The sequence below is a fragment of the Fusarium vanettenii genome (genome assembly GCF_000151355.1).
Source record: "Fusarium vanettenii 77-13-4 chromosome 7 genomic scaffold NECHAsca_22_chr7_11_0, whole genome shotgun sequence".
In the NCBI taxonomy this organism is placed as follows: Eukaryota; Fungi; Ascomycota; class Sordariomycetes; order Hypocreales; family Nectriaceae; genus Fusarium; species Fusarium vanettenii.
The window spans coordinates 270,137-289,185 of record NW_003315863.1 but is presented as its reverse complement, the minus strand read 5'-3'; the positions used below and the strand labels follow the sequence as shown (position 1 = coordinate 289,185).

The window sequence follows — 19,049 nt, the reverse complement described above, 5'->3', positions numbered from 1 at the left end:
GAGTGAGTCCAGGGTAACACAGACACGCAGCCAAGGAGCCTCATTTGCCACACCGTTCAATGATATAGGTATGCCTGCAGCTGTAATATGCCCCCTTATACTCATTCATTCAAAGAACTATTCTCTCGAATGACATGGAGGCATCCTTGTTGTCACGTCGTGAATGTGTCGAATACTCCAGAGGTGAACTTCTGAATGGAGGCATCTGAAGCATCAGATGGATCCTGCTACAGAGCACATCTCCGGCGGCAAGTTGTAATTCTCGATGATTGGATAAATGAGGCGATGCCAACTGTGTGTCTGATTTGCTAACAGTGAAGCGTGGCAGGTAATACTTCAACACTAAGCAACTCACTGAGACTTGACAGTGTGCAAATATAGCAAGAACTCACTATCCAAGAAAGCATGACATGAATCTATCGTTCTAATCAAATGCTCAACAAACTGTTTTACAATCCCAAGATGCAAAAACTCCAGGTCCCAGTCTCCCAAGCGGTATTCAGACAACCATTTCAACTCCGACGACCCGTATGCGTTTATTTTGCGGCCTTGGCCTTCTCCCTCAACATGACACCCGAGTAGCTAACAACGGTTAGTGATATGATCGATCGGGAGGATGGAAACACTCACGCAAAAATTCCAACCAGGGCCATGATCAGGCCAATGACACACTTGTCGGCCACGGTTCGGCCAGACGACATCCAGCCGAGGGCGACAATGATGCATGTTTTGCTGTGGGCGACGACTGTGCTAGTGACAGGTCCCATCTCAGCAACGATGAAGAACTGAGAGACATTGATAAGAACGGCAAAGAAGCCAGACTGTGATGTAATGTTAGCAGCACTCCTTCACCCGGCAGGCTCTGTGCACTCACCATAAGAATCAGAACCCAGCGGTTCAGTGAAACATCACCCCAGACGGGGAAGGTGTCGACAAAGGGAATGACGTAGAGGAGCATGAAAGCAGAGATGGGGGCCTGGTTGAAGAGCAGCTGCATGCTGGTCATGTTCAGGCGTCGTCGGAAGGCCGAGATCCAGACGGTGTAAAGAGACGAGAAGAAGACGCCGAGGAAGGCAAACATGACGCCCAGCTGGGATGTCGTCTTGATGGTGGTGTTGCTAGTAGGCCTCGAGTCATAGTAAGAGACCATACCGACGCCGATACAGGCGGGGATCAAGGTCAGGCAGGCCTTGAGAGGCAGAGTGACCTTGTACATGACGTAGTCCATGGCGGCAACCGAGGGCGTCATGAGGATACGCGCAATCTGGTAGAATGCGACGGATGAGTAGGCAAGAGAGAGGTTAGGGAAGACGACGTTGAGGGCCATGGCGATGGACAGAGGCGCCGTGTGGCCAAAGGAAGCCTTCTGAGGCGTGAAGAAGCCGAATCGCTCTCGTGAGAGGACATAGAGGGCCAGCCAGGTGATGGTGAAGTGAAATGTGGCGAACGAGAGCTGCACATGCTTGAGAGATTTATCTGAGAAGATGGCTTTGTTTGTGAAGACCTGGTTGAGGTTAACATGGTGATGTTGAGATGGAAGGTGAAGTGACATACGATCAAGACTGTGGCCAAGACGTTGATCAAGGTCCATGCTACCGCCTTGAGTGTTTTGGACTTCTTGACGGGCTCTGGCTCTGGCTTGTCTGGCTTATCGGCCTTTTCTTGGTCACCAGCAAGGAGGGCATCCTCCTCCTCATCGTGGTAGAGCTCATCGAGCTCAAACTCACTGGGCGACCTCGTCATGTCGCGGTCATGCTCACTGTGATCAAACAGGGTAGTCTCCTTGGGCGAGGTAGACGAGGATGATGCCGACGAGGACGATGAGTCCGCGTACGGCTTGTGGTCGGCTTCCTTGGACATGGTGAATTAGATGCGCGCTGATGAAGACAAGGAACGACTGTAGTTAGGGAACAGCAGATTTCAAGCAGCCAGATGAAGGAACAGTGAAACAGACACAGCAAAGCAGCGTTCTGTCTGGTAAGGCAGAGAGAGGGGGATTGCTGGAAGGGCCGGAGAAGTGGGATAAAGCAGCCCGACTGGGGGGAAGGGAAAGACGCCAGCCTGGTCAAGCACCCCTGCCCCTGGAGAAGCATGTATTCGTATTGCTCACTGGTCCCGGACAAGGAATGGGCGTGGAGTATCGACGACAATCCCAGAGATGAAAGTACCGGTACATGGGCGCGAGAGAATCTTTCTAGCGGCTCCGGAATGCCTCTTCTTTACGACGCCACCAACAAACCACCCCTGCAGTAGCAACCAACTCTGCTCGGTCTCCTTTTTTTTTCTTCGCATTCTCCCTCTTTTTTTCCTTCCTTCTGGCGCAGCCGACAGTTAGTCTCATACGTGCGGGCGGTAAATAGCCAGTCCAGCCCCAAGCCACGGTGGGCCAAGGGAGAGCCGGATTCTGAGACTATCGAAGAGGCCATTTGCAGATCTATTTGGCGCTAGGCTATCAGCCGGGCATGCGATTGACGAGCTGAAATACGAATCCAGACTAACCCGAAGCAAGGGCAAAAAGTTTGTGTTTTGTCTGCCCCTCTTGAGGTTACTGTCTGTAAAGGGGTTGATGGTTCAGGGCTGAGACGAGGTGTGTGGCGGCATCTGCCAAGAGAACATGTGCGTTTTGGTAGTTTGAGGCTCTGGAGAGTTTGACCTTGTCATCGTCCCGTCTGCGAGAGAAGGAATGGGACATGCGTGGCTGCGGGTACAGTACGCGCGTGTGTGTGGTGGTCGATGCACCAATGGGGCCATTGTGCATTGTGATCAACCAATGTAATCGTGCCGATCGGTCGGGAGGGTAAAAGAACGAAGTGTTTGAAGGGTCGGGATGATGAAGCAAACAGCGCAAATCCTTCGGGATGTGGTGGTGTTTGTTTCATCAAGACGAGACGAGGCAGACAAGACACAGCCTTGTAACAAAAGAATTCATGTCATTATTTTTGACTGGGGATATCTAGGTAATACACAGTCTATCCATACCGGTTACACTTGCTTGTGCTCAAAATAAAACTTACACGAGGGCTGCAGAATGGCTCTACCCCTGCTCCCATTCCATGCCCCTCACCCGCACCACCAAAGCTTGTCTCTGTTGGCAGCGACAGGGCCCAATCAACCCTGCGTGTCAGGGGGACACCTCTCCTTCTCGAGCTTCATGTCGAGAATCATGTGCATCTCGGGACAGTACTCAAGCGCTGCCTTTCGTGTCTCGACGTTGCCCCAGACTTCCTTATCGAGACCCCTGCCACGACCAAGGGCGTGGTAGCCCATGGGTCTTTCTGTGACGTTGTTCTGTACCGAGAAGACTTCGTTGGTCAGGTTGGCGAGCTTCGCGTCGGGGAGAATGTAAAGACGCTTTCCGAACCAAATGTCTTCTTGGTCTGTGTCGTTGTAGCGCTTCTGGAAGCCGAGGACTTGCTGGATGGCAGAGACGCGTCGCAGCGAGAGCTTTCCGTAGCCAGCAAAAGCCTTGACATCGGCTCTTTGACATTGTTAGCAGGGGTGTCGCTGAAGCGATGGGAGTCATCTTACCTGGCAGCACCAGCCCATGTGTAGTCCAACCAGTCGTTCAAGCTCGACTGCGCATTGGCGCAAAGAATGCTCTCCGAGTCAAAGGTCAAGAGCCATTCAACTCCAGGTAAAAACTCGTTGTAGAATCGCGAATCCGTGTACAGGCGGTTCAAGTCCTCCTCAGTCTTGATGGACCAAGGGCTGGGGAGCCTCATGAGATCAATCTTGCCCAGACCCTGCTGCAGCTGAATGCCGTACTCGCGACCGACAGTGTAGACGCTCTTCTTAGATCCGATAAAAACGAATCGCCAATCCGGAGGCACGACGGCGATCATGTGCAGGATCAAGGGGACCAGCAAAGGAAGAGGCTCGGGCTCGATGATGAGAGCGACCTTGGATGTGTTGTAGTTCTTGCGAGGGTCGTCGTTTGGCGCCCAGTCAATGCTGACTGACGGGAGTCTTTGTCGGGCTTCATCAATCTGGGATGTGATGGTGGGTTTGACTTGAGGGACGAGTACGGTCGCAAAGATCCATCTGTGTATTGTCAGTCGCTGCTCGCGATGTCTTCATTTGAAGATCTACTCACGTTGAGATGAGGGAAACGACAATAAGAATGGTAGATCTTGAAATCGTCGTGGGGAGTCTCGATTTGAGGCTCTTGGTAGCCATTACTGGCAAGTCGGCCCATTGCGACAAGTCAACTTGCGGCGCCATGATTGCTTCACTTCACTTGTTCTGAAGATGGAGGAAGTTTTTGGATGGAGTTTCCAGGTCGCAAAGACCCAAGTTACGCTCCCGTCAACCACAATTGAGACCCCCTGCGCCTGGGGTGTGTTATCGGCTCTATATGATGCGATGCCTCTGTGAGCGGCTAGAGGGGCGGCGCCACTCCAGTCCCACCAGGCTCTCAAAATGATAGCGCCCATCCCTAGCATGCCTTGTGGAGAGGCGGTCTAGAGCTACTGCCGCAGAGGCAAAGCCCTCCGGTTCAGCCGAACACAGAGGGAGTGCAAGGATGGGCGGGATAGTGGGTTGTCTAGAAGCAGGCTGTCAAGAGATGCAGATGTGATGTACAGTACAATCTACATGATGGAAGAGAAACCCCCCTTATGTTAGAGATGAGCCCCTGTCGTTTAGAGTGTCCCCTCTCTCGTCGTCTCCTCTTGGCCGGGTTCTCTCTCTTTGCCGCTTACACCCCAGCTTCGACGAGGGAAGCTGGGCGACGACTTTGAACTGACCTGACTCTTTTACTTCTTTCAAGCTGAAGACCGAATTAATTGACAGACGGCAGCTTTTTTTTTTTTTTGTCTCTATTTTGTTGTATTGCTCTTCCCGTCACTCCTTCACCACCGCTAGCAGCCGTCATGAACTTCCTCTCAAACCAGCGACTGATGTCGCCCAAATTTGTGCGCATCGCGATCGGACTGGGAGTTACTTTTGCGTGAGTCTCTTCCTAAAGACTTGGAGGCATCTAGACTGACCCAATCGCCTCAGAACCATCATCTTTCTCTCAGTCATGGCGGTCGTCGTCCCTCATCCGGCGCTCCCCAAAATCTCCCTCACATACGCCAACCAGTCCATCTACAACGAGTCCAAGGTCGCTCTCCTCATTGAGAACCGACCGCAGCCCATCATCGTGCCTCTGATGCTCAAGTTCATGTATCAAATGCCTCCCGACTGGCGATTCCGCTTCATGGGCTCCCCCGAGTCGGTCGCCTTCGTCAACCAGTCTGCCGCCATGCGCGAGCATGTCAAGTCTGGCAAGGTCGACTTGACCTACATCCCCGCCAACATGAGCACCGCTGGTCAGGAGATGATCAGTCGTTTCTTGACGACTCTGTGGCTATACGATCATGTGCTGCAGCCTGCCGAGATCCTCCTCGTATTCCAGACTGACTCGATGGTCTGCGCCAACAACAAGCGCTCCATGGATGACTTTATTGGCTACGATTGGGTTGGTGCGCCTTGGAGTGTCGGAGGACGTTATGGCGGAAATGGAGGACTCTCGATCCGTCGCGTGAGCCGTATCATTGATATCCTGCGCAACCAGCGTCGCATTGAGGGCAGCCAGCCTGAAGATGTCTGGCTGTCTGAGCGTCTTGGACATCACAATGCTGGCAGTGTCGCCAACGGATCTATATCATCAACCTTCTCTGGAGAGATGAACGGAGGCCCGGCCGAGATTGTGCCTGAGCCTGATTGCGACGCCGACCTCGATGATGATCAGGAGGAATGTGAGTGGGAGAACCTACGAAAGAAGTTGAGCGAGCAAGGCCGACCAGGTGATTGGGTCAAGGGCCTTGATGACTGGAGGAACGGATTCTACGAGCCCATGGGCTATCATATTGGCGGTGCCGGCCAGCTTCACGGCGCTGTCTGGGGACGAAAGGAGAAGCGAGATCACATCTACTCGTACTGCCCCGAGGCAAAGATGGTGTTGAAGATGGACTGGGCAGAGTATATACCAGGCAACTGCGGAGAGTCCTGGTAAAAGATGCGATTATAGTATGTAATATAGATGGTTTATGCGAATCGTTTCAAGCTGAGCGATGTTGGTTATTGAAGAGACGGTTGGCACAAAATGGAGGCTCTTGGAACAGGTGTTAGAGTGGTGGCTCGGATGGACCGATCTATGACGAAACGGCGTTGGCACTGAATTAATTCACATTATTTTATCTAGACTTGACAGCTGTTCTTTTATAGCCAGTGATGAAGAAAAATACAAAGAGACCACGTCCTCACAGAGCGCAGGTGCTCTATTGGACGCCAGCAGCCTTCATACGCTCAAAGCACTGCCTGTAGGCGTCGTGGACCTCGGGAACCTCGTAGTTGTACTCCTTGAGCTTGCTGACCAACTTGTCCGTGTCGAGCTTGCAGTTGCTGCGACCAGCCTTGATGACCTTGGACTGCTCCTCGAGGCTAAAGTTCTTCCAGGTGTAGTTGGGGCGGACAATCTCCTTGAACAGGGCGAGGACCTCGTTGTGAGAGATGGCGCCGGGGTTGGTGAAGTTAAAGACGCCGGTGTTGTTGTGCTCAGCGAGGAGAATGGAGCCGGGGAGGAGGTCGTGGAGGATGGTGTTGCTGTTGGGAATGTCGACGACTCGGTCGTACTTGGAGATCTTGGTGACAAAGTTTCGGGGGTGAAGATCGTCGCTCACAGGCATGCGAAGACGGAGGATGAGGACGTTGTTGTAGCTGGCCAGGATCTGTCGCACGTCAGAGGCGCATTCACATATGCTTCAGTAGAGATACTCACAGGCTCAACGTGGCCCTTGGTCATGGAGTAGAAGCTGCCGACAAAGTTGGGAGCATCCTCCTCCTTGAAGCCAGCACCACCCATGGGGTGCTTCTCGTCATACTGGTAGATGCATCCGGTCGCAAAGATGGTGCAGTGAATACCTCGCTGGGCGCACTGATCGGCCAGCGTCAGAGTGCCAATGACATTGGAGCGAACTGTCTGCTCCTTGTTGTCCTCGCACCAGTCGACGTTGGGTCGACCAGTGCAGCCAGCAGCGTTGAGGACGTGCGTGGGCTTGATCTCGTCGAGCACCTTGGCGACACCGGCGACATCTTCCATGCGGACAGTGGTGCTGGAAACCTCCTTGCCCTGCTTCTCGAGGAGCTCCTTGAGGTGGCCAGCCACCCAGCCCTTGCCGCCCCAGATGAGGAAGCGGTTGGCAGACGTACCGTTGGAAGTAGACATGGTGATGGTGTTGGTGTTTGGGTATGAGGTTTGTACGATTAGCAACGATTAGCTATGAAGAGCAAGCAACTGCCGATCGAGATGAGGTCAAGAAGAAATACAGACGAGGAGGAAGCTCCAGTAGCTCCAAGACAGCTGCATGTACGTACTACGTTGCAGACTACCGGCCTGCAAGCCTCCCTCCCTCCGTCCCTCCTTGCCCGTCATGTCACCTCTGTTTGGGGAATCAGGGGTCTGTCACTGTAGCCACATCGAGACACTGAACGAAGAAACGAAAGAAGGGCCCTGGCACGCCGCGCCGTCCCTTGCTCCAACATCGACACGCCCCCAGGCTGAGCTTCTCCACGCTTCCAATAGTACATCCAGTAGCTCGGTTTTACGAGCAGCTGGTCTGTGTTGGCTAATGCAGGGGCGAATCAAATTGTTTTGGAGCCGCTTATCGCTGTTTTACGTTGCAATGCCGATCTGTCTAGTTAGATCGAGCCTTTCGCGTGGCAAAAAGGGTGAGACGCCGGTCAACTTCTGGCTTTTTTTTTTTCCTTGCCCCTTTTCTTGACAGTGACAGAGAATCAGAGCCTAATCTTCTGCAGGAGTGAATGTGCACTTAATACGAAAATGCAGTTGGTTCGTAACGCGCTGACGACAAATGATCCTGTTTGTTTCGTACCCTTGTTTTCTCCGTCGATCTCAGCCGCTGGAAAGTGACCGCATTAGCACACAATCACCTCTGTTTATACGGGTCCCGTCACTTTACAGGGCAACAAGCTTCGTGTACCGGTACCGCTACAGGTACCGTAGCACTCCCCCCTGGCCCTGTCAGAAGCCAAGCGCGGGACTATCGGACCCTCATTCGCTTGGCAAACGTACTATCGAACGCCTCAGCCCAAGCCTCAATTGACAAAAGATTGCCATGATTAATGAGCTGAACTTTTCCTTGCCGGCAGAATTGTGCGGCAAAGCAAACAAGCAAGCAAGCAAGCAGGCAATCAGTTCCTCCTGAAGGAACACGACACATGCAGCAAGGGGTTTGTACTGTTACAAGACGGGAATGGGCTGAGGTATTTGGTCTCGCCCTTGGGAATGTTTAGTCTCACACCCCATTCCTACCATGATGGCCCCCCCTGATTCTTCACGCTCTCATCACTTTTTTTTTTCTCTCTTCACTCTGGTGTGGGTAGCCCGTGTAGACAGACTGGCCGTTAGCCGTTGAAATGGGCCGTTCGGTGTGGTAATAGGGGAGAATGCCACTTGGTGGCTCATGTAAAAAAGATGTCTCTCTCTTAGGGGCTTTCTCTCCAGTTTTTAAGTACTCGTTAGACTGAGACTGCCTGCTCGCTACCCGTTTAGTCTTGAAGATTGCTTTGCATTACTCTGTCCACTTTGTCTTTTCTGTCTCAATTCTCCGGTAGACGGTGTCTTTCTTGTTACACTACTCCATCCAGCTTTAATACCCTCCAGCCCAAGATTCTCGTCTGGTTGCATCGTCAGTGACAAACATGGCTCCTCACTTCGACTACTCAACTAACATGGGCTCAAGCAACAATAACACCGGCAACATGCGCTACAACTTCCTCCAGGACGCCGACGTCTGGCAGGGTGCGCCCATCTTGACGGGCAGCACCAAGTTTGAGCCTCATCCCGATGTCAAGAACATTATGATCACTGGTGGCGCCGGCTTCATGTGAGCACAAGACCACACCTTGATCCTCATGCGCCAATGCTAACACCAAGCTTTACAGCGCTTCTTGGCTTGTGCGACACCTCACCCTCACGTATCCCCACGCCTACAACATCGTCTCTTTCGACAAGCTCGACTACTGCGCCTCGCTCAACAACACACGCGCCCTCAACGAGAAGCGCAACTTTAGCTTCTACCAGGGCGACATCACCAACCCCGTCGAGGTTGTCGACTGCCTCGAGCGCTACAACATCGACACCATCTTCCACTTTGCCGCCCAGTCGCACGTCGACCTGAGCTTTGGCAACTCGTACGGCTTTACTCACACCAACGTCTACGGCACCCACGTGCTGCTCGAGAGTGCCAAGAAGGTTGGCATCAAGCGCCTCATTCATATCTCGACCGACGAGGTCTACGGCGAGGTCAAGGACGATGACGATGACCTCCTCGAGGCGAGCATTCTTGCCCCTACCAACCCTTACGCCGCGAGCAAGGCTGCCGCCGAGATGCTTGTGAATTCTTATATGCGAAGCTTCAAGCTTCCCGTCATTATTGTTCGGAGTAACAACGTCTACGGACCCCACCAATTCCCAGAGAGTAAGCATTTCCAGCTCGACAGAACACCAGACACGGCCACTAACACTCGCCCTTCACAGAGATCATCCCCAAGTTCTCCTCCTTGCTACACCGCGGTCAGCCCGTGGTCCTCCACGGAGACGGCAGCCCAACACGCCGCTATCTCTACGCCGGAGACGCCGCCGACGCCTTCGACACCATCCTCCACAAGGGTGAGATGGGCCAGATCTACAACGTCGGCTCGTACGACGAAATCTCCAACATCACACTCTGCCACAAGCTCCTCGCTGAGATGGGCATCGACGACCAGAACACGACCGAGTTCAAGAAGTGGGTCAAGTACACACACGACCGCCCCTTCAACGACCACAGATACGCCGTCGACGCTACCAAGCTCAAGCAGCTCGGCTGGACACAAAAGACCCCCTTCGAGCAGGGTCTCAAGATCACCATGGACTGGTACCAGCGCTACGGTGACAGATGGTGGGGCGACATCTCTGCCGTCCTGAGCCCGTTCCCCCTGGTTGTCAACAAGAATGTGAAACCGGACAACGAACCTATCATGGACTCTCCATGAGTGAAGGAAGCTGCTGCGGGGCGTATAGAGGTGGGGGTTTGTATGTAATACTAGACGAGCATTGATATCCGTTGGTTGTATGTATGTTTAATATGAGACAGCGTGCCGCGTGGCCCTTGCAACTGGTTCCTCTCGAGTTGAAGGTTTCGGTACCTGAAGTTGGGTCGCCTTCAATCTTGAGAATGCCCCTCTACTACGTAGTAGTAGCACAGGGATTGCGCCCGCATTCCCGAAAACCGCGCAAGCAGTGACGTTGGTGGGCTGATGGATCACAGAGTGCTCAGTGCGTTCTGGAAGATCTTGGGTACAGTGACAGACAGGGTTGATGGAGGGGCTACCCCTGAACGGCATGCTCTGGTGCGTCTTGGGTTTATTGCGGCTGGACAGGATCACGAAGGCTGAATTATACGGATGCTGCAGTGCTGTTGTCTATTTTCAGAGCTGTTTGCGAGCCCTGGGTTGGCCCATCTTGTCGACCCATCTTACCACTTTGATGCAGCCAACCTGGAGAGGGGTCAACGCGCTTCACAAGTGTCAGATGCTTCATCGGACGGCAAATACGGGTTTGCAAAAAATGGCGTTCTTGGCTCAGCTCGCTACGGTAATACGAGGATGGAATCAATTTGTTGAGCACGACTTATTACCATGTCCCTCTCTAATATAGATTCAACTCATATTAACGGCGATTTCGTCGTGGCACCACAACATTGTCTCGTGCGCATTGGAGCATCAATAACCACATGATGGCCTCACCACGTAGATATCTGTTCCTTGCCTCGTTTACGCGCCTACTCGTATTCCGAATAATCACCAGAGCCATTCTCAGTTCTCGTATCCGAAACCAACCGAATGTGGTGGTGCAGAGTTATTTTCTTTGAGGGATCAGTTAACGTGATGCTAGGTACTGTACATGGCAGGGGCTTGTGAACTAAGAACAGAATCAAAGAAAAGGGGAAGAAAGAAAGAAAGAAAACACCAAGACAAGATTCGTATAGAATGAGATTCAAGTTATCTCAGCCACGATGCCTCTGTGTAGTGCGGTACTTAGACTTGTCTGTTGGCGTGATAAACACCATGACCTTGCTCCATAGAGGCCTTCCAGGCGACAGTCCGGGGATCTCATCTCGTTTCGATGTGCGAAGCTCCCTACTAAAAGCTGTCAAATACCGTCATGCTGGTCAGTTCTCGTATCCGAATTAAACCAAACAGATGCGCCAGTGTCGAATCACGGTCTTTGAGCGAACAGTCAACGTGATGCTACATGGAAGGAGGGCTTGCAGACCAAGAAAGAAAGTGAAAGGCCAACAATACAGCAATAATATGGAATGATACTCAGGTTATCTTCATCATGGCCCGTGTAGTGTGGGAATTGCATTTACTTGTCTTGATAAACACCGTCGCCTTGCTCCATGGAGATCATTCATGTGACCTTTGCGAGTCTTAAATCGTTTTGATATGCGAACCCCCCTTCTGAAAGCTTGCTAATGTCTTATGGTTGTTACCAGGCTGTTTCTTCTCCATCATCATGATACCAAGAGGTCGTCAAGTCATTACTAGTATTCGCAGGGTTATGACAGTGGACCGCTCTAACGCCGTTTTCTGGCCTACCAATTCCCCTATCATGATCCTTGCCAAAAAGTCGAAATCTTGCCGAGCTTGCAGAGAAAGCTTAACCTTCTTGGCAATCGGCTTGGCGTGTGACCGGATGCTTGGTATCAAATCTGATGCATGAGAGAGGATCATTTGAGCGTGATGTTCTGACAGATGGCATTAACTCTCAGCCCCAAAGAGAAGTTCAGGCCAAATTCACTCTAAGTTTTACAAATAATCAATTATCGTCCTTCTCAGAAGAAAGATATGCTAGAATCAGCCAAGAGTCCTTCATATCGGGCAGCAGAGGCAGGTGAGGCTCACTGCTGCATGAGAGCCACAAAGAAAGAGAGGGGAATGTGCAATCCTTGGGCTTCCTGGATACATTGTTTCATATAGTTTCCTTATTTCATCGAAATAGCTAAAGGCTGTTGAACTTGCAGGTCTATCTGGTGTGGCAGAACGGCCACAAGCCTTTGCCATCCCCAGTTTGATGAAGAAAGAGATTCCTGAAATTTGACAACCATAAGGACCTTAAATCCAGGCTTCCAGATGCTTCGGGACTCTCTGATGGCTGAGCCTGACTTTATCATAGACACATCAGCTTCCCTTTAGCCATGCATGGAATGGGGTGAGTTTCGAGGCAAGCAGCGATCAGGATTCAAGCTCAACCTCCTCGATCAAGCTAAACAGCATCAACATCGGCTTTACTTTGGACCCGGAAAGCAAAGGCTAGGTCATTAGCGGTCTTTCATGGCTTCGAAGCCGACAACCGACCTGGTTGTTCCGAGTACATAAGTGGATGGCGAGCTGGTGTGACAAGGCGTCCACTGGGCCATCAGTGTCTGGGGACTCAGCTGCTTGGCCATAGAGCTCGTACAATGAATATCTAAACGCTCAAAGCGAGCTCAGGTCTTTCAATAAAAGTAGCGAACATCTGGGACAGGTTCAGGCCGATCCGATTGCAGGTTCTATCAGCCTGGGAGTCTCGTCTTCGACGACACATTACGCAAGTGAGATGATTTAAGAGTATTGAGATGGAATTATTAACCTTACAAGGGCTGATAGACATAAGTTATTATTTTTAAGTATGTTTCACGGAACATAGGCGAAGAGCCGTCCTGTCTTCCAGAGGTTGTGGGCATATGCTAGGGGCTCATCGTCCCCTCTCAGCGTGGACGCCCATTTTTGTACCATGAACCAACAACTTTTGACCTTTGAGGCCTCTGAACTAACCACTACTTAAATTCAACAAACATCACCAACTTGTGGTCACAGTTTCATGCCCAAGACCATGCCCTAGCTTTGCACAGAGAAAGGAAGGATGCTCCAGTTGCTCTACTAGACCGGTTGGGCTAGCAATGGGGTAAGGAAATTGACTGCACAATGTTCTCAAGCTGGATTAAAACTTTCTAATGGGGATCAGTACTCGTTAGAGGCCCGTTGCCCGTGTATGATCTCACTCGAGATACATCAATTGATCTGGCCGTGGAATTGAAGTGCCAACCAAAAGGTACACAGCCAGCTAAGACGACCACCCACGTGAATATACTTGACTGGAATACCCCAATGCGGCATAGGATGCCGACTGCGTCCTAAATTACGATACACTACCCATGATATTCTCGCTATGCCCCAGGCACTACAGTTTCAGCTGAAGACACTGCACCCAGAACGTATCTGGTCAGCGGATGGTTGGCTTGGAGTATCAGGTACCTACCGGGATACGTTGCACTTAGCGAAATTGTCCGTTCTAGTGATGTAATTATACGCTATCAAAACTGCAAACAGATCATCAGGTGGTTCACGCCAATGCCAGCTTGGCGCCAAGTTGACAACACTCGCCGTCCACGAAGGCAGAATCTAGGATATTTATGAACGATTGGAGACATTTGGGCTAATAAATTATGTCCTTGACTTCCTCTTCTTCTTCGGTGGCTCCTGAGCAGAGAAAGTGCGGGAGCCAGACTTCTGGAGCAACCAAAACCCAACCATTTCTCTGGAACAGATGCCTCACGGTTGTTCTCTTAGACTTTCTGGAGGCATCCCGTGCCTTCCGGTAAGCTCGAAAAATATGCAGCTCACTAAATACGATCTTTACTGTCTCTTGATATTCTCAAAGGCATCCAGATGTTGCGGTCCGGGAACACCGACAACAGTGGTGTGCACAAAGCCGGCCTGGCAGAAGATTTCGGGAGACAGATGGCTCAGTGCCTCACGTCCAAAGTAAACACTACTACATATACATATGAGTAAAGGGATATAAACCTGCCCTGACTTCTACGGCCTCGGCGAGGTTCTGTTTGGGACGCGTCAGTGCCATCCGTTCCAAGATCTACTGTCCAGGCTACGGTTTCAAACAAGGAATCTGCTAAAGTCAAGACTGCTCCTTAGACACAACTAGTATCATTCTGAATTCAGGGCTGAGATTTTACGCTGGCTTGGCTTTGTTGGGTGCAAATCTCAAAATAGACCCTCAAGGGGGGGCTCCAGCTGAGCAAGCAGTTCTACGACTTTTGCGTTTGACGGAGGATTAGATTGAACCGCTCAAGTTTCGCCACGCTCGTATGAGCTATTAGTATACAATTAGACATCTTGGTGCACAGGAGCCACGGGGGTTGATGCCTGTCTCTTGCTATCATGTTTGCTAAGGGGGTTAGTTCATCGACCATGGCAAGCACCATGTCCTACCTAATGTTTGAGGGCTTCTCCCATGCCTTGCAGAACAATGCTTCCTACTTGTCGAATCATGTTCAAGTATTTAACAAGGCTAGGGTGATGTCCACGTTTTGATAGAGCCTTCCGGGTGGGCATCAAGATCGTGTCTAATCCAAGGCTATATCTACTTGACGTTGCATTATATTTCTCCACGAATGATGAAACATTTTCATGGCATCATTTTAGTGTCTCCTGTCAGCAGGGAAATCTTAATGTCAGACAACCAGGGCCATCGGCACCGACCATCCACCCTACGATGTTCAGTCTAGTGCGTCACCAATTTCTGTCTGACAGCCGAAGCGGGAGACTGTCAGCTTACGGTGTCAGGCGCGCCATAATACTATCTACAGCCTATCTTGTGCTGTGATCCTCATCGAGATTAGGATTGGTTATGTGGTGACTCGCCAAGTAAGTTGGATTGACGCGCTCGGCACGCTCGGGTTTGATGCCAAAGACAACTCTGGGAGTTGACAACTCATTTATCATAATCTTGTTCCCTTTTCCTCTCAGGGCGGGTATAACTGGAACCGCCAAGATCTTGAATGACCTTTTGCCAACCGCCCACTTTTCTTCAGCTTGAGCCAACTTTGCCCTCAAAGTCGACCAGCAGGATGTATGCAGAGTGGCCTCATTCAGCCACCGTCTACTCTCATTGGAAAGACAACAAGCCATGAAACATGCATAGTTACCGTGAAGCGCCTCTCGGATATTTGCCTTGGCACCTCCGCTGATCGACGGAAAGATCAACAATGCATCTTCTCGCAGGATGCACCAAACATCAGTCAAACCAACTTTCAGTGGTTGCCACAACTGCATCAACCCGCTACGTTGCGTTGGTTGTGACACCGCCATTCTCACACCGGCCCGTCGGCATAATTATAAATCATGCACTCTTCAATTTCTGCCTCGTCTTGTCACCAACCAACACATGTTATGGGCTTTGCTATTAAGCTACCTTTTGTTAGCGAGTCTTGGCTCTGTAGGGTTGTTCTGAACGTGCACGTCGGTCATTGGTTGACAGGGTTGCAGATTCTTCCCACAGCCACTTTTTTGTTGCCCGGCTGCGCTGCACTGCATGCATCGTTCTGTCGCAAAGTGCAACCTGTAACCGAAGGTTGTTATAATCTCGCTTGGTGTGCAGTCTTGAGGGGGGATGGGGCAGGTTGGGGCGCATGCCTCGGCTTATTCTCTTCGCCTCTGGCCACCTGAAGTGTTGGTCATGAAAATGTCTCGCCATTCGGGCTTATTATGCGTAAAATATGTTGTAGCGAGCGAGTGTTGGTTGCTGAATGACCAGGGTGAGATGACCCCTGCAGGCATTTCCACCCCAGATCCCAAACATGGCCAATTATGGTGGATATGTCAGTAATTTAGCCCAGCTTAAGCTTTGAGGATAATTTATCGGTGTTTGAGATAGAGTGCGAATACGAGATTGTTATTTCTCAGTCTTAGACAACATCTCCAGCCTTGATTGGCAGTTGAATAATGCAGTAGTTGTAAATGTGATGCCTCGACACAGGTTATTCTCATGATCATATGGTAGGAGGGACAAAGGCAGGTGGACTCTTAATGGTCTCAGTAATTCATGTACTCTATGATAAATATGGCCTCTATGCTAGAAAAGACAAGTGGTATATTATCAACTGGTTCAGGCCACGTCAAGTTACCAAACACCAAACTCCAATAGCAAGAGAAATTACCCAGGCTCGACAGACAGGAATATTCAAGACGTGGCCTAAAGAGTTAAAACCTGCTTGTCTGCATTGAGACGCGCCGTGAGCTTGGCACGGTCGACGTTTTGGATGCTGACGCCCTGCTCGATGGCCAGGACGGCTGCTGTGGCTGCGCTCTGGCCCATCACCATGTAGCAAGGCTCCATGCGGATGGCCGAGTAGGCAATGTGTGTGGCACTCATGGTGACAGGGTTGAGGAAATTCGTGGCAATGCTTGAGTTGGTGATGATGGAGTTCAAAGGGATAGGGAAGGGTCTGCTGGTTGTAATGTGTACCCAGCCCTCGTCGTAGATTTTACCATCGACGAGGACACGCTCGACCGCGTGCACGTCGAGGAAGTAGGAGCCCATGCCAATGATAGAGTCCTCCTCAAAGGCAACAGGCTTCTGGACATTGGATTGCGCCATTGTGTAGGCGCCGTGCATGCGTCGAGCCTCACGGATATACATCTCATAAGGCCAGTTGCCATTCTTGACAAACTCGTCCTTGGCCAAGCCCCAGGCGCTATAATCCTTGCGGACGCTCTCGGGGACGCGAGGGTGGTTAGCCAGGGTCCAGAGGAAACCCTGGGTCCACAGCTTGTGCTTCTTGACGGTGGCGGCTCGCTGCGCGTAAGAGTCCAATGCATAGTTGGAATCATGGTCAAAGTTGCCGCCGATCAAATCCGTGCTAACCTGGCCCTGGGCGTTGGAGTCGGTCTTGAGGTTGGGCATGAGCTGGCTGGTGAAGAAAGGGCCCCTGTAGCCTCCCTCCTCGATGTATCGGAAGAGGATTTCATAGTCGGTCTCGTTGTATCCAGCAGGCTTGACAAAGGGGATCTGGTTGTCGGGCATCTTGGTGAGGGCGAGACGGTAGTTGTAGGACTGCAGACGGTAAGGATCGCCCTCGCCGCTAACGGCAACGGGATCCTTGATGACTCGCTGGATGCCGCCGATCAAACCACTGCTAGGGTCACCCTTCTTGTTGTACGGGTCGATATTGGTAAGTCTGTTCTTGGAATTGACGTAGACACCAGCAGCGCCCTCGTTGTAGTCGGTCCGGCTCTCACGTCCAGTGCGGAAGGGAATGCCAGCAGATTCCATCAGATCACCCTCGTAGCCGGCGTCGATAAACATCTTGCCGGCAAAGGTGGTTCCATCAAGGGTCTTGAAGGACTGGATCTTGGTACCGCTGTACTTGACGCTCTTGGGAGAACGGTCGATCTGCTGGTTGCGGTAGATGAGGATCTTGCCATCCTTGACCCATTGCTCCCAGACATACTCTGCGACCTTAGGCTCAAAGGTCCATTGAACCTTCTTGCCGGTATCGATCGCGGGTCCGGGCTGGGCTCCGATCCTTCGTCCAATGTAGTTGTCCCTTGTCTCGTACTTCCAGGCGCTTGTCTTGAGGTAGTGGTTGTAGACCTTGCTGTAGAACTCGCGAGCAATGCCACCAATGGATCGGCCATCCTTGGCATCTGTCCAGCCGAGACCCGAAGCTGTGAGACCACCAATGGTGCTTCCAGGGCAGACAATGGCTACCGTCTTCTTCATGCGCAGGGTCTGGATGGCAGCAGCCAATGCGGCGACCGTGTTGCCGTAGATGACGACATCGTAAGAATAAGTCTTGGGCGTGTTGGCGGCAGGCTTGGCGGCAGGCTTGGGAGCGGGTTCGGGGGCGGGCTCAGGCTCCGGCGAGGGTTCCGGAATGGGCTCCGGTGCTGGAATGGGGTTCGGCACAGGCTCGGGGGCAGCCTCTGGAGCGGCCTCTGGAGCCGGTACCGGGGCCGGAGCAGGCGCTCTTCGCTCAACAGGACCAGAAGAGACGATTATGATGAAGGAAGAGACCACGCAGAGGGTGAAGAGGAAGTTGAATATCGTGTTCCGCGAAGAGGTCCACATGGCTGCGGCTGCTGTGTGAGAGAAACTCTCTCTGCTTCACCCAAGACAAGAAGCGAGAGTGGCGTCAATGGACCGATACCATGGACGGGTTCTTGCAGAAAATAAGAGACAAGAAGACGCAAGAATGGACGGGCAAGACCAAAAAAGTGGTGATGGAGGCTTGGAGGTATATGGCTGTTAATTAAACGTGCCGACAGCATTCGGCCATTGCCTAGAACGGGACCTGCAGACCAGAGCACACACACAGATGCACAGTTAGCTTGGCCATGGAGAAGGGAAAGTAAGAATGAGTGACATGGCATGATGATCTGACAGATTGGTCTAGCCTATAAAGTGGACATTGTGTTGGTTGTGGGCAAGGAGTGGTTTTCCCCCGGCCCCTCCGCCCCCTGCCCCTGGTCGCTCTCGCACACCCTCTCCAGGGCCCCGCGGGTCTCGATGGCGCCTTGGTCAAGGATCTATACGAGCCGTGCCGAGCTCCGTTTGGCAGACCTGAGAGCCAGGCCAGGGCGAGATCTGCGACCTACGAGTCGACCAATCCAGAGCCTGGAGAGACAATCAAGAGGCTCCACCATCTTGCTCCGTCGATCCATGCTGGACAAGGAATTACTGTGTCAATTGCCTTGAATCTTAAGAAATGGCCAAGAATCCTCTGCCTGTTGTCTCATGCACTGGAACCATCCAAACTGCGGCCCTTTTGTCACTGCTCCCCAGCGATGGGACAGAGCAGGCAGACACATGCATTTTTGAAGATCCAAGGGTCACATTGCATTAGGCAAAGCCTCGGGCACCAGCACCAAGCTTTGGCAAGCTTTGGGGCTTCGGCTTTAAACAGGACAAGCACCGGCCGACTCTGACTCTAGCAGAGCAGGGGTCAGTATTTTTAGCGACGATAGCTGGTCTAGCTAGCCCATATTGAGGTCACCAGTGCGACGGCCCTTGTCCGTGAAAAGAGATGCCATTGCGAGATGATAAGGCGGAAGATGCGATGCGATGCCACAATAATGGATACGTCAGGATCAGCACAAAGGATTTCGTTGCAGAAGGATCAACATGAGGAAAGCTGTGCGAAATGGAGACTATTAGA

At 51.8% G+C, this 19,049-nt stretch overlaps 3 protein-coding genes across 3 annotated transcripts; 1 reads left to right on the top strand and 2 right to left on the bottom strand.

The window, feature by feature from the left end:
• Positions 1 to 626: 626 nt before the first annotated feature.
• NECHADRAFT_45826 (uncharacterized protein) lies at positions 627 to 7,210 on the bottom strand (the record flags this gene model as incomplete). The annotated part of the gene is made up of 5 exons (XM_003044344.1): positions 627 to 821; positions 875 to 1,504; positions 1,555 to 1,647; positions 6,321 to 6,713; positions 6,764 to 7,210. 5 exons carry the CDS (start codon positions 7,208 to 7,210, stop codon positions 627 to 629), a joined length of 1,758 nt encoding a protein of 585 aa, XP_003044390.1.
• A 1,526-nt stretch (positions 7,211 to 8,736) lies between these two features.
• Positions 8,737 to 10,041, top strand: NECHADRAFT_45636 (uncharacterized protein; the record flags this gene model as incomplete). Its single annotated transcript, XM_003044475.1, has 3 exons — positions 8,737 to 8,891; positions 8,950 to 9,485; positions 9,545 to 10,041. 3 exons carry the CDS (start codon positions 8,737 to 8,739, stop codon positions 10,039 to 10,041), a joined length of 1,188 nt encoding a protein of 395 aa, XP_003044521.1.
• Positions 10,042 to 15,890: 5,849 nt separating this feature from the next.
• Positions 15,891 to 18,201, bottom strand: NECHADRAFT_104927 (uncharacterized protein). The gene is made up of 2 exons (XM_003044343.1): positions 17,801 to 18,201; positions 15,891 to 17,686 (listed from the first exon to the last, which is right to left on the bottom strand). The coding sequence occupies exons 1-2, from the start codon at positions 17,960 to 17,962 to the stop codon at positions 16,085 to 16,087; spliced, it is 1,764 nt and encodes a 587-aa protein (XP_003044389.1). The 5' UTR covers positions 17,963 to 18,201; the 3' UTR covers positions 15,891 to 16,084.
• Positions 18,202 to 19,049: the final 848 nt, after the last annotated feature.

Bases quoted from the DNA above. Each gene is read 5' to 3' on its own strand.
- NECHADRAFT_104927 (XM_003044343.1), bottom strand. From the start codon at position 17,962: ATGTGGACCTCTTCGCGGAACACGATATTCAACTTCCTCTTCACCCTC. The intron at 17,687-17,800 runs GTGCCGAACCCC...AACACGCCCAAG, and splicing joins CAGAGGCTGCCCCCGAGCCT to ACTTATTCTTACGATGTCGT.